Source organism: Vulpes lagopus, chromosome 3, assembly GCF_018345385.1.
Source record: "Vulpes lagopus strain Blue_001 chromosome 3, ASM1834538v1, whole genome shotgun sequence".
Lineage (NCBI taxonomy): Eukaryota > Metazoa > Chordata > Mammalia > Carnivora > Canidae > Vulpes > Vulpes lagopus.
This window is the reverse complement of record NC_054826.1, coordinates 2,888,133-2,903,148: the sequence shown is the minus strand read 5'-3', so window position 1 is coordinate 2,903,148 and position 15,016 is coordinate 2,888,133. Positions and strand designations below refer to the sequence as shown.

The 15,016-nt window shown below is 34.0% G+C and overlaps 1 protein-coding gene across 1 annotated transcript; it reads left to right on the top strand.

Annotated features, from left to right (window-relative positions):
- The first annotated feature begins 13,911 nt into the window (after positions 1–13,911).
- Positions 13,912–14,273, top strand: LOC121486514 (nuclear pore complex protein Nup50-like). The gene has a single exon (XM_041747434.1). The coding sequence runs from the start codon at positions 13,920–13,922 to the stop codon at positions 14,271–14,273; it is 354 nt and encodes a 117-aa protein (XP_041603368.1). The 5' UTR covers positions 13,912–13,919.
- The last annotated feature ends 743 nt before the right edge of the window (positions 14,274–15,016 follow it).

Sequence of the window (15,016 nt, the reverse complement as noted above, 5' to 3'; positions counted from 1 at the left end):
TATTTACTCTGAATGTAAAACCTGGAAAGACTTGAAGAAATGTCTTTTGCTCCTAGGTTGAAGCTACGACATAAAAGACAACAGAAACAAGCAAGAGGCTGAACCTGAGGATATTTGGAGCTTACCTAATATCTAGGGATCCTATTACATGAAATAATATAGATCCCTGTATTATAAGCAAGTGTGAGTTCAATCTTCTTTTATTTGCTGACAAGATCATCCCAACTGCTAATTGTTACCCAAGAGAAAATCAGTTTTGTCATCTCTCTTCAAGAAAATGATAACATTGACACTGAGGCAATATTGGGAAGTGATAGATTAAAAAGGATATATGGTAGCAGCAAAGAAATATCAAACTACAACCTTCACAATTTCCTGTAACACATGCCCAGGAGCCAACACTGAATTTCAAACAGGTTGTTCTCAGAGCTAACATCAAAGTGCAGGTATCCTCCAAACCTTTATCTTAATAGGACTTATAAAGTTAAATAGAAATTTAAATTTTTTCTAACTCTAATCTAATAATCTCATTTGCATAGGTTAAATTTGCATGTGTTGGAATTTAAATGTAGATTTTAAACTTTTACATCTTCTTAGAGACTATCACAGTGCCTTATGTAACATATTGCAGAACAAAATTACTTATATAAAGTCCTTAAAATCAAATTATCTACTGTGCTAATGATCAGATTTCTATCCTAAATGTTGGAAGCATTCAGCCCCTGATTTTACATTTATATCTGTTTTTTTTTCTCATTCTTATAATATCAGGTTTCATATCTGCAATTTCCAGGAAAAAAAATTGATTAAAACTAGGTTAGCAATAAAAGTAGAAGAACTCTGTGAAATTCCTCTATTTTAAGACTCAGAGAGCCTACATTTATGTCACTTTTTCACTAAATTTACAGATTTCCTAGGTACTTTGTATCAGGCACTGTGGATTGGTTACCTCAAATTCCCTCATAACCTATTCCTCTACTCCTCACGCTTCCTGGATTCTGTGGAGTTTCTTGTGCCATAATATTCATGTCTAAAAATACTAAATACTAAAATATTAGAAATACTAAAAATACTAAAAAAAGGTATTTAAGGAGTTTATATTTGGATCATCTTAAGAGTATCAAGGATCTAGGGTTTTGATATTTGCCCTTCTCTTTATTTCTTCTCATTTTATCTGCTTGGAACACAGATTGAAAGCCTTTGCCAGGAACAAAAGATTTTGAAATTGTAGACTTTATACATCAAATTTAGTTTTTATGATTTTTAAAATTACACAAGAGTTCATGACTATATTGTAATTAAATGGCAAACATTTATTTACAGAAATGTAAGAAGATCTCCATCCTTTCTTAGGAAACATAATGCTTCCTACCTAATTGTTCCTACTCCATCACAAACAACATTGATAGCAGGACAAATGTCAATTTTATCATGACAGAGTTGAGATAGGGGGACGTAACTCAGTGTTATGTCCAATAGGAATTTCTATCTGAATCTCAGAATACGACTTACTAATTCAGGGACATATTTTTCTGGTCACAAACAAGTTTCCCCATATGGAAGGAAAATCTATCCAGGTCACAGAAACCATGATGAAGAAAAGACAAGCCTGTTCTCCCAGTGAATAGATTTGTTCCTTAAAGGAAATAGGCAGGGCTAGGCGATCCACACCTACTTAGTCTATCCAGTGAGGCTAAAAACACTAAGAATTTGAGATCTTCACTCTAGGCCTACACTCTCATCCTGGCAGATCCAACAGTGGACAGTATAGTCAGTGGGTACCTGGAAAAAATATTTTTTTTATTGGAAACCAGGAAAGTGCTCTATCTTTAACCTTTAAAAATACTCCTGATGGTATATATTTACATGTTAGTTTATCACTTTAAAAAAACCTTTAAACATGTAGTTGATTATCTTTCTTTAAACACGTTTAATTTACTATAAAAAATATTTGCTTTACCCCTTATATTTATAAATATATTTACTCCGTTATAAAATGTACACTGAGGAATTGTAGCTATGATGATGGATGTCACTGAGCTAACATTCAAATTGCAAGGATACTTAAGATATATATGACTGTAAATAAAAAAGACATGCATGTGACCAATATTGAGAAAAATTTGCCATTTGGCTGCAGGACATAGTAATAGAAATGGGTTAGATCCATAAACCCCACATAATTATAAGACTAGACTAGACTTTTCATGAAACTTGAAAAATAGTTCTGAAGATCTCGTATAAAGGGCATATGCAAAAATAACTGAAATGATATTTATAATGATAAACGAAGGACGTTTTGCCTCCCGGCTACCTAAATATATCATAGCAAGAGCCCTTACAAGTCTTAGAAGGGTCCTATATTAGGGTTGTGACTCAGCCCCTTATACAGGCTCCTGTACCGTGTATACTCCATCCTTGGCTGGGAACAGCCAGTGAAAAGCTGGCTTCCATGAAACCATGGTGATGGAATTCAGAGCACAGACCTGAGTCAGAGGCCCATCTCCTGGTCCCTCACATGTGTCAATAAAGAAAAGATATAGCACTGATATATAACTGAAAAGGTATCAAAATGTAAAAAAAATATGTTTTTGAAATTAGAATAAGAAGTATATGGTTAAAGTGGACAGGAAAACAAAGGTAAAACGGTCAAGTGATACTCGGACTAAATTAAAATGTCAACCTTGATAAAATAAGAAACGGCAGTAACAACATTTAAGAAAAAGTGCATACTAGAGTAAAATAAGTGATGTTTCTATAAAATAAAAATATTAATATTTATCATTCACACAGAATTCCCCAAGTCAATAAGAAACTTCAGCATTTCATGAGGATGGGAAATGTACTGGAATATGAAAATCTAAAAAGGCATTTTTCAAACATCAAATAAACTTCTGTAGTAAGTCACAGCTTGCCTTGGAACATCTAGAAAAGCCTAAAATGATTTATTAGAGGGTGCAAAAAGCTCTGGATGCAGTCCAGATGCACAGACAGGGACATTTTCCTTCTCAAGGTATTTGGGGAATTCTGAAACTGTGCAGGAAGGTTGGTCATGGGGCTAAGCTAAAACCTCTGAGTAGCAGACCGGATATGCCAACAGTTACTCCCCAGGGAGGAGATAACAACCTGCCAGTCCTACCAGCAGGGTCAAAGCTGGTTCACTGACAATGGGATCCAGTCCCCTTTCAAAGGGAGAATGGGAAAGGAGAGGTTTCACTTTTATCCTCATATTCAGAAATGGTGCACGAACCCTTGTTTACGGACCTTTGGTCCCGTAATTATACATAACAATCCAATTTCTGTGGAAGAGAATAGGTTATATTGGATAAGTAAAAGTTTCTGCCCTTGCTATCATCTACCATATTCTTTTCCAGTCAGACAAAATCTAACATTTTCCTTTTTGAAAAATGGATTTTCAATTTTTTGGTTCATACTCATAATGTAGTACTCTCAAGTGGAAATAATAAATCCAATACATTTGACCCTCTAAGACTTGGAAGGCCTCTTGCTATAAAATATTTAGATAGCTGGGAAGCAAAATGCCCTTTTTTATCATTATAAATATCACTTTGTGTATTTTTTACATACATCCTTTTCATTAGTTCTAGAGCATTCCACGTGTTAAGGAAAACAGTTAAAAATAGTTGCTTTTTACAGCATTCATGAAAATAAAATAAAAAAATAGAAACTATAAAGTAAAAGAACAGTGCTAATCCTCTATAGATTTTGCTACTTTTGCTGTATTTGCATGTTTGTTTCTAAGGCGTGTTTAGCAATTTTGTAGCTTCTTTACTTTTATCTATAAGGATGGAGCCCACTATTTTGAGAACTTTATCTCTGTATCTGAGAGGTCATAGAGGAAATAATTTTCATTTTTTCTCTCCACCTCTGCTCTAGGGAATTGCAAAAGTCAAAGATCAAACGCAAAATAAGTTTAAGTGCAAGGCATGTGTGTGCACACACACTAACACAAAATCAGAGGTGTTTTATTTTCTGGGTATATAAAAGTTTAGAGCGAAGAAGATAGAACATAAGTCACTAACTTGAATATCCAACTTACAAATTTGCTGATTCCCAAGAAACGTGTCAATCCATGATTGATGAGGAGCAATATTTTGGATTCACTAACTCTATATGAAAAGTTTCCTTGAGGCATTCTGGTTGAAAGATCCGTGATGTCAAATTCCCCGCCAAGTAATGACTGCATTACTTGAGTGAATTTATAACATACTTCAAATTCAAATTCATGCAATGAATGTAAAGAACCCATGATATCTTGACGTTTCAGAAAATAATTTTTTTCACATCGTTTTCCAATTTATGTTATATCACATAGTATAAGTAATAATTAACTTCCATTTTTCCTGGGTTTTATTTATCTATAACTCCCAATTTATACAAAAACTTATCTAAAAACAGAGGGTTTTTAAAAATTTTAGAATACTGATTAACATTTTCATTCTCATTTGCTGCATGGTTATCTTAGACAACAGCTCAGTGCCGTTTACTGAATTCAATGATAATTATGATATTAAAAGGAACTAATAGTTGCTGGAAACTTGCTCTGTAATTTTCATTCTCCTAATGTGATTTCCCTCTGTTAGTTATGTAAGTTATTTCGTGACTTTCATTTTATCAATTAGGAAAATAAATCAGGTAAAAGAATTTAAATAACATAATCAAGATTATATGGCTAATGACAGGCAGTGATGACATTGGATTTGGAAGTCCTGTTTGAAAGGCAATGCTTTCTGCTATTCTTTTTTTTTTTAAGATTTTATTTACTTATTCATGAGAGACACAGGGAGAAGCAGAGATGCAGGCAGAGGGAAAATCAGGCTCCATGCAAGGAGCCCAATGCGGGACTCGATCCTGGGTCCCCAGGATCACACCCTGGGCTGAAGGCAGAAGCTCAACCACTGAGCCACCCAGGGATCCTACTTCCTGCTATTTTAATTTCAACTAGTCAAGCTATTAAAATAACAAATTATGAAACTATAAATATTACTGTAAAACATTATAAAAGTAAAATATAAATGAATCCTTCACCATGTTTTATAATATTTTCACAGACATTTGAAGCAGGAGTAAGTTCTACAAAAAATACTTATTAAAGATATTTGTAGAATTTTGGAAAAAAAAACAAAATGTTTTTGGAAAACATTCTATTTACACAAGGAGTTCATTTAATATAATTAATTAAATTATATTTCCTTTTATCAATGTTCTTTTATTTCCAAGTCTAAAAGAAAATTAATAGCTTGGATGCCCATTTGATTAACTGCTAACTGACCTTAGGTCAGTATCTCTACTTGGCTTTATTATATTCCAGATGAGACCCAACTCCCTGGTGGACTAATTTGAACAAATTCATGCAAAATATTAATTAGGTGTACTAGTGAATGCAAAAATGGCAAAGATTCTCTGTAGTTAAAGATCAGCTTTTCTGCCTTTGACAAGTCGAGGCTTTCTTGTAATGTGGTCTCTTCATCATAGTTTTTTTAATCCCTGAAGATAAATTAATTATTCCTAGGCTGCCTCAACATATTTCTTGTTTATTTGATTAAGATTAATTATTGCCTAGACACTGATCTGTTCACAGAAAATTATTCTTTGGAGAACTGGAATTGAGGTAGGAAGCTTTGTAAGGAGTACTACCATACAGAAGACTTCCCTTGAATAAATACAGGATATGAAGGGGCTATCCATACCTGAAGCAAGAGGACAAAAAATGTTGCTTATGTGTAGAACTCTTTGTCATAGTCAACTGATAATACAGAAGGAACGATTACTTATTTGAATTTTAATATAATGAATTTTAACTTTTGTAATGAGAGACAAGAGTGACACATTTAAACTTGAAGTGTCCTGTGTATTCTTTTATATTTCATAGTTAGGACTTTGACTTTCCATGTAAAATTTATATAGCAGTCTTTGTTTTTATCTGTACTTTTTAAATGTACATTTCATGAGCTATGAATTATTTTCATCCCCTCAATCTTAGGTGGGTGGTGTTTCTTTCTTACTCTCTTTTGTCTAGCCTTTTTAAAATCTTTATCCATCATTTCTTCATTTCTAACTTCTTTTCTTACTTTTTCGCATCTTGCCTCCGTTCCAGTTTTTCTTTATTTTACTCATTTGCTTTCTTTCTTCTTTCTTTCTTTCTTCTTTCTTTCTTTCTTTCTTTCTTTCTTTCTTTTCTTCTTTCTTTTTTCTTTCTTTTTGTTAAATAAGAAATCTTAAAATTCTATACTAAATATAATTTAATATGACAAGTCAGATGAAAATATAGTTAATATATTGTATGTTACAATCTTAAGACGTGAAAATATTACTCTGGTAATATGCATAGGAAAAGAAAGACAATATGAAATTATTCTGTCCTTGGAAATGCTGATATGTGCATTTTATTTTTAAAATACCCTCAAAAGTGTTAACAACATTTTGAAATTATAATAAAAGTAATCATATGGATTTCCTCTTCCAACAGAAACCTAAAATTTAATTTGATTTAGAATTTTATAAATTTTATTTTCCTTGAGAGAGAGAATATCTTTCTTATTTTTTAATATTTTATTTTTTTATTCATGAATGACACAGAGAGAGAGAGAGACAGAGACACAGGCAGAGGGAGAAGCAGACTTCATGCAGGGAGCCCGACGTGGGACTCGATCCCAGGACTCTAGGATCACACATTGAGCTGAAGGCAGATGCTCAACCACTAAGCCACCCAGGCATCCCAGAGAGAATATTTTTCTTTAGAACCATTTTGAGTTTAGGTTTCTATTAATATTACTTTTATAAAACTTAGTATGGTTTCACTCAAAAACCCCTCCAGAACCATGATTGACTGATTTTATAGCATTTTTTTCTCATTGTATTAGAACTAGCCAAAGTTGAAACTACAATGGCTTACTTTTAATGAGAAAAATCTTTTTAACTACTCAGAAATAAATAGAATGAGAAAAAAATGGAATGAGAAATAAAAGAGTCAGATCTAGAAATACAAATAAATCAAAATCAAGGTTTATACTCAAAGGAAAAATGAAGATATAACATATTTAAATGACTTCTATCCTTTAAAATATTATTTTCCATATAAGTGATATTTCCTGAATCATTCTCAAAATGACTAATTTTTAATTTATTACTTTTCTACAAGAATGAAACAAAAAGGGGATTCCTGGGTGGCTCAGCTGTTTAGCGCCACCTTCAGCCCAGGGCCTGATCCTGGAGCCCCGGGATTGAGTCTCACATCGAGCTCCCTGCATGGAGCCTGCTTCTCCCTCTGCCTTTGTCTCTGCCTCTTTCTCTCTCTCTCTGTGTCTGTCATGAATAAATAAATAAAATATTTTTAAAAAAGAGAATGAAACAGAAAAACATGAATTCACATAAATATTTGCTTTAAATATTACCATAAAATGCCATATAATCACATAGCTGAGAGGTCAAATTTTCTTCTTTCAAATTCATGTTTTCCTCAATTTTTAGTTGAAGTTTGGTTGACCTACAATATTACATTAGTTTCAGGTGTACACCATAGTGATTTAACAGTTTCATACGTTACACAATGCTCAACATAAGTAAAGTTACCATCTGTCATCCTCCATTATTATAATGTTATTGACTATGTTCTCTATGTTGTACTAGTTAAAACACTATACTATGCTCACCCTAATCAAAAACATTAGTGACTAAATTAGTTTTGTGATGTAGGTTTTTGAGCAAAAATATTACCAGGGTCATTTCATAATGCTAAAGGGGTCAATCCAGTAAAATGGCACAAATATTCTAAGCACCCATGTACTTAATATCAGAGCTGCAAAACATATAAAGCAAAAACCAATGAAACTGCAAGAAGAAATAGGCAGATCCATGATAATCAGATTTCAATGACATTTTCTTGCTATTTTAAAAAGTGAAAGTTAGTTTTTCAATGTGAAAAACTTGAAGATTATCCAAGGAGTTGACTCAACTGACACTTAAAATATACACCATACAAGGACAGTAGTATACACATTGTAAATGTACAAAAAATATTTATCAAGACGGATCTTATTATAATTAATAAAAATTTCAATAAATGTAAAAGGATTCAAGTATTAAATAGGATATTCTCCAAAGAAATTAGAATTAAACTAGAAATCATTAAATCGATGACCTGAAAAATATCCAAATACATGTAAACTTAATCCTGTACTTCAAAATAATATGAGTCAAAGAAACAATCAAGGGGGAAATTAGAAAGAATTGTTTTTTCTGGAGAAACATAGCACACCATTTCAGTTTGTAGAATGTAGCTATAAAGATGAGAAATTTCCAGTAGTAACTACATAGATTAAGAAGAAATGTTTTAAATCATTGACTTCAGATTCTACCATAAGCAACTAGAAAAAGAAGAGCAATTTTGAAAAAAAAAAAAAAAGAAGAGCATTTTAAACTAAAAGTAAACAAAGGAAACAATAAAAGTGAGAGCATACATAAATGAGATGGAAAACATAGCAAAGCAATAAAGAAAATTGATGTAATCCGTAGTGGGTTCTGGACAGAATCAACAATAGTTATGAACTTATAGTTGGATTGATGAGGGGGAAAAAAGGAAAGAGAACAGAAATTTCCAATATTGGAATGGCAAGGTGACATTATTGCTGATTCTACAGATTAATAAATAATAGGATATTATGAACAAACCTATGGCAATACATTTAAAAATTTAGATAAAATGGACAAATTCTTTAAAGGTTATAAATCATGAAAGCTTACTGAAGAGTCACTCAATGCCACTATATCTAATAAAGAGATACAGAAAACTGGAAAGAGGCCAGTCTTCTACCTGCCACAAGAGAATAGTTGGACAAACTGCAAATAATGACTTTTCTTGAAACTATCAGGGAAGTGAGGTCACAGGGCCAAAAACTACTCAGAAATATTGAGCGACACAGAAAGCTGTAGGTAGAAACTGGGACTGAGTATTTGCTTACCTGGGACAGAAATCACCAAATGATTTATAAATAAGAATAAGCTAGAATATTTTAACAATTTCTTAAAGCTAAATAGGCTAGTGAGAGTGTAAAACCAAAGGGGAAAAAAACAAAATAAAAAATAAAATAAAACCAAGGGGGGTATCAGGGGTGCTAGAATTTACTCCCTTTGCAGGCTTTTGCTTGACAAATATCACCAGATACTCACAGGGAAGATCAGACTAAGTCTTATAAACAACTTCCTTGCAGGGGATGGTCTGGGTCCTGGAATCACAACCTCTGCCCAAAGTGCACCCACAGCTTTCTCTCCGAACTCTCCTAAGGATTAAAAGGCTTAATTGAGGAGGTTGTCTCATCCAAATCTGTGATGTGAGGGCATGCCCGGACACCCACGGGCACGAGGGGAAGGAAAAATCAGCTATGGACACAAATCCACCCAGACCTCCTACAACCTGTAGGAGCAATATTTTCAAGACGCCAGACTGAAGTCTCCAGGTGACTGCAGCTCTCACAGTCCCCTTGATCGTAGCCAATGAAATACATGTCAGACTTCTGACCTCTGGAAGTGTAACAGGATACACTTCTATTGTTCGAAGCCACTGGGTCGGCAGTAATTTATTATAGCACCAACAGAAAACAAATACAGCTGCCATTCTAATACTTTCTACGAATCCTTTAGAAAATCACGTTCTATCCACCCTTGTAGGAAAATTTAATCATGTCTTAACCTTTTCAGTTCTTACCTAGAAGATTCATCACTAATAGTAATACTAATCTCTGTAATATCTTTGTCTGTCTGCAATTCTCTTCCACACCCGTCTACTTTTCTTTCTCACATGCAACAGTAAAATTCACTTTTTGATCCCAAGATTAAGCTCCGGTTCCAATTTCTATTCTATGTTAACCAGACAGTATGAAGTGTGTCTATTTAAACTCCCATAGCATATATCATTTGTACTCTTCAATTCACTTTGTCATAGGTTAATAGAATTGCCATTTTTTCCTTCATCTGTATTTGTCTTCTAGATGTAGGGACAGTAGGATTTGTCTGTGATAGAAGTGCAATTCAGTTTGTTGTTTATCTTTTGAATTTGTTTTCCTGGATAGATTTTGTTTCCGTAGGTCCATTTCTATCTGAGTTATTTCTGCTTATTTTTTCTTAAATTTTAACAACAGCTATTTAAGAAAAAAAGCATTGAGATGCATCTCTAATAATAATATACAAAGGAGTCTCAGAAATATCTCATAAGAGATGCTCTCCCTAAATTCAAGTCATATAAGGAGAATAGATTGCCTTTATTGTGATGATTGGTTCTTCACCTTGCTGATGTGATTAAGAGGTACTCATAAATTCTTGATAAGTAAAAAGAAAGGCCACAGTTGATAAAATAATTTATGGCAATAAAAACAGTATAATCAACATCCAGAGAAAATATGTCAAGATTTAAAAATAGGCCAGATATTCATTTAATCAACCCATTCCATAGAATCAGCAGAATAGAGCTCTATGTTGGTGTAAATGGGCAGGTTTGTGCCTACAGACAGGAAGAGTGAAAGGGTGACCATGAGACGCTGGAAAGACAATTTAAGCCCTGCCTCCTACTATTGAGATTAGGCCTCATAACTATGAAGTATGATAACATGAATTTACCAGAGTCACAAAGCAAAGGGCACTTGTTATTTGAATATGTAGTGACCCAAAAGACTTCATCTTAGGTCTTGAAAGTCATAGCACAAAACATAAAATTGTTCAAGCTTAATCTTACAGCTATAGCTTAGAAGATTGGAGACGGAGCCTTTGAGAACTTTGGAAATATTGTTAAAATTGCCAAAGTACTAGTTTTTTAATGAAAAACTAAAAACATCTTAAATATTTCCTTATGGTGGGTCAGTCTATTTATCAACTATTGATCTACCGATCTATCATCATCATCTATCATCTACCTTTATCTATCTTTCACCTATCCATCTAAATATAAGAGTTAATGGATTTACCTTGAGAAAGTTTATCATTGTGTATCAACATCAACTACATTCATGAAAATATTAGTATTAAAATGGAAGCAAAGCTGTGAGATTATGGGAAGAGCGCTCTTGATAACAGAAACCTGTGACACCAGAGATTGAGTTAGGTCCCCGAAAGGCTAGACACCAATTTCATGGAAGGTGAGTCTTTCTGTGTTTTGGGTTGTTTGTTATCATTAAATAGGTACTGTTTGGGGATCCAGTTTCTTGGTTCATTTATCATCATCATCTCAAGTAGATTATGGCTAATGATGGGTAAATATGCAGTGGTGATTTGGATTTGTGAGGATGTTTATTTGTCTGTTGAACATGAAGTTTTGTTAATACAGTCATTTTTCAACCTCCCCCAAGTTGCAGTGATTTATATCCATGTAGATTAAAAAAAGTGGAAATTAATTTCATGCCATCAATTTACTTTTCCACTGAGTAATTTGGGATACAAGATGTTGGTTAAAAATCTAAGAAGAAAATTAACTCCCAGCAAAGTAATTTAGCCATTCAGTTGGACTTTATTTTTCCATTATAGAAAGAACTTCTGGGTGTGCACAAATTCTTAATCTTGCATTAAAAATAATACAAAATACCCAGGTATTAGAATTACTTCCAACCCATATATACCTGCAATTATGAAATACATGTCATTTTGTCTTATTTTGTTACTCCTAGCAGTGGATTTCCTTTTAGAGATGATTTTGTCACCAAGTGCATGTGTAAAGCCCTGTACTATATATCAGGGTAGATTTTAAAAAATCTTTTAAAAATTATTGATCCAAAATAACAGAATTCTGTTTTTAGTGTGACTCTAATATTTCACTGTACAAAGACATACAAAGCAGCTCTGATATCCATTCCTTTCTTCAAATTAGCAATATAAGTCCATCAGGAAACAGAATATTGATCTGATGTTTAGTCTTTCTCTATTCATAATGTTCATTTTCTCTAAAAACATTGTTTAAATTACTATGTTTTTTTCATCTGTGCACTATTTTATATGTATTATTCAAATATAGAAGAAACTTAACAAAATATACCTGTTAAAGCAAAAAGTATACACCAAACTCATGGAAAAGAGCAGAAACGTAATTATAGATCCTCTCTTATAAGGATGTTGCATATTATTATTTCCACTTTACCAAGGAAGTGTTTCAGGTTCCTGGAGGAAGAAAATTATCAAGGATTAATTAAATAGTTATTAAAACAAATATAGTGCTCTTTCAGATCATGACTGGTGTCTGTACGTGTTCATTGCCATAACTGTTTATTGCAAACATACATAAATATATTAATTCTTGATGTCTTCACTGATATATTGGAGGCTTAAAATTTATTTTAGGACAATTATATAGATGATAGATAGATGATGATAGATTGATAGATGATAGATGATAGATAGATAGATAGAGAGAGAGATATACAGTGCATAGACAGATTTTCCAAGAAGAAATAGTTACATTTACAAACTGTTCTCCTCTTACAAATCACTAACTCTAGACTTTGAAGAAAGTTATGAGGTCATCTTTCATAATCTAACTTTCAGTAAAGCAGGTCACACTGCCATCAGGTCACAGCTCCTTTCAGCTACTTGATAAGGATTTGCAGTAATGGAGAAGCCCACTTTCACTTTCACGCCAGGTAGTCTCAGTACCAGTAGGCTGCGTGTTATACCGTGTTTCCAATAAGTTCATGTCCATTATCTTTCTGGTTACATTTTTCAGGTTGAATTCTAAGTGATTCAAAGGTATTGCTTGGCACTTAGTTATGTGGCTATACATCCCTATTAACTTTTTTAAAATTCTAAATATGAGACCTTTATTAAGGTAACCAGAAATCTCATCACCTTTAAAATCACATCCTAATCCTGCCAATAATTGGAGCTCTCTCTTTGAATCATAAAACTGTCACCAATTATATTCTCTACCCCTATACTTTCACACTGCGTTTTCCTAAGTACTATGCATAGGACGTTCCCCTTTGCTGAGAGCCCGCCAAGTCTATAAAAGAGTAAATTACATTCTGTGTTCTCATCACCCCTAGAAGGAGAGTCCCAAACCCTCAGGGTGGAGCTTCTGAAAGTAAATTGAGACCTGGTGCATAAGAGAACTGGCTGTTGCCATGTTGAAAGGAAGAAAGGTGGAAAACCAGAGGATAAAATGTGAATGTTGGGAAATATTTGTTTCTGGGGTTGAACAAAATTTGAGAAGAGAAGGTATCCTTTGGAAACTTAGTGAAGCTAGGGGGAAAAAAAGACTAAAAGTGTTTTCAGGCAGGAACTCGAAAAGAAGTTAGTATCAATAAATCAGTGGAAGACAGACTCTCCTCCTCAAACACAACATGTAGTTTGTTACAGAAACTGTGTTTTAATGTGGCAACTGATGAAAACAATCTTGAACTAAGAAACCAAATAAACCTCTTTTATTCCTTCTCCCCATACAATTACCTTATATTGTAGGTCTCTGAAAACAAATAATCATGAATATAAAAAGAGAAAACAGAAACACGTCAAAACCAAACAACCAAACCTCATATCCATTCAAAGGTAATGAAATAACATAGACTATGAGAATCAAAACTTGCAGCAAAAAAAAAAAAAAAAAGAGTGCTCTAACATAGTCTCAATAGAAGAAAAATCTAATATAACATGGCAATATGAATCAACTATAGCACCAAACTACTGCAAATGTGAGGATGGTGACAAAATTCAAAAACTAAAACTTAAAAAAAAAATAGCTACAGCAAAACTGTAAAAAAGACACGGGCAATGATTTTTTTATATGCAGAGCCCTTGAAGGGATGTAATGGCAGGAGTTTAAGGCTACATGTCCCAAATACGTAGACATCTGGTCTGGACTTTTGACGTGGTGGAGCAAATTAATTATGAGCACAACAATGCCGGCGCCCAGCAGATTTGAAAATATGGCCAAAAGAATTGCTGAGAAGGAATTGACAGATCGGAATTGGGATCAAGAAGATGAAGCAGAAGAGGTGGGAACATTCTCAGTGGCCAGTGAGGAAGTCTTGAAGAATAGAGCCATAAAGAAAGCAAAGCGTAGAAATGTTGGATTTGAATCTGATAGTGGAGGGGCCTTTAAAGGTGCTAAAGGTTTGATTGTACCTTCTGGAGGAGGAGGGTTTTCTGGATTTGGTAATGGCCCTGGAGGAAAGCCTTTGGAAGGACTGTCTAATGGAAGCAGCATAACTAGCGCCTCTCCCTTCTCCAGTGCAAGGGCAGCATACTTTTTTTTTGGGGGGGGACACAAATGCTTCTAAATTGGGGGTAACAAAATAGTTACAGATTAATAAAGTAGATACTGCTAGCAAGCACTTGCCTTGGAATCGGAAGATGCAGGGAGTCTCGGCTTCGCCTACTCAGTAGTTGAGCAAGCCACAGCCTTTGGAGGTGATCACTTTCCTGCCATCTAGTTCATATTACTGTTGCTCATTCAGTCAGTCAGTCACGTAACTATTTGTCACATTCAAGAAGTCACATTCAAGAAGATGCTTTAAGAGCTAAGATACAGACCTCTGTGCTCTTTTGTGTCCCATGCCTCAATGACTAGTGTGTGTCAACCAGAGATTATCTTGATATCCTTGGCTCTGGAATGGAAGTGGATTTTTCTCTTCATATTATATTCCTTTTTGCTTTAGTGCTGTATCATGTTTTACGCTTTTAGTGCCATTTGTTTTATTATTATTATTATTATTATTATTATTATTATTATTATTTGGTCCCATATGTTCTCACTTTTCCACATATGCAAGTGAGCACACCTTCTTGATTTCCTCTTTGACTTGAGGAAATAGAGCTGAATAACAACGCCTACTTCCTCTGGCTTCCATTGCCTAACCCTTGTCTTAAATTTTACTTGGAAGACGTATTGGCCTGCTTGGGCTGCCATACAACCTACTACAGACTGGGGGTCTTCACCAGAAATGTATTTTCTCCCAAGCCTGGAGGCTGGAAGTTCCACCTGAAGATGAGAGCTGATTGCACTCCTGATAAGTGCTCCGTC

Bases quoted from the DNA above. Each gene is read 5' to 3' on its own strand.
- LOC121486514 (XM_041747434.1), top strand. From the start codon at position 13,920: ATGGCCAAAAGAATTGCTGAGAAGGAATTGACAGATCGGAATTGGGAT.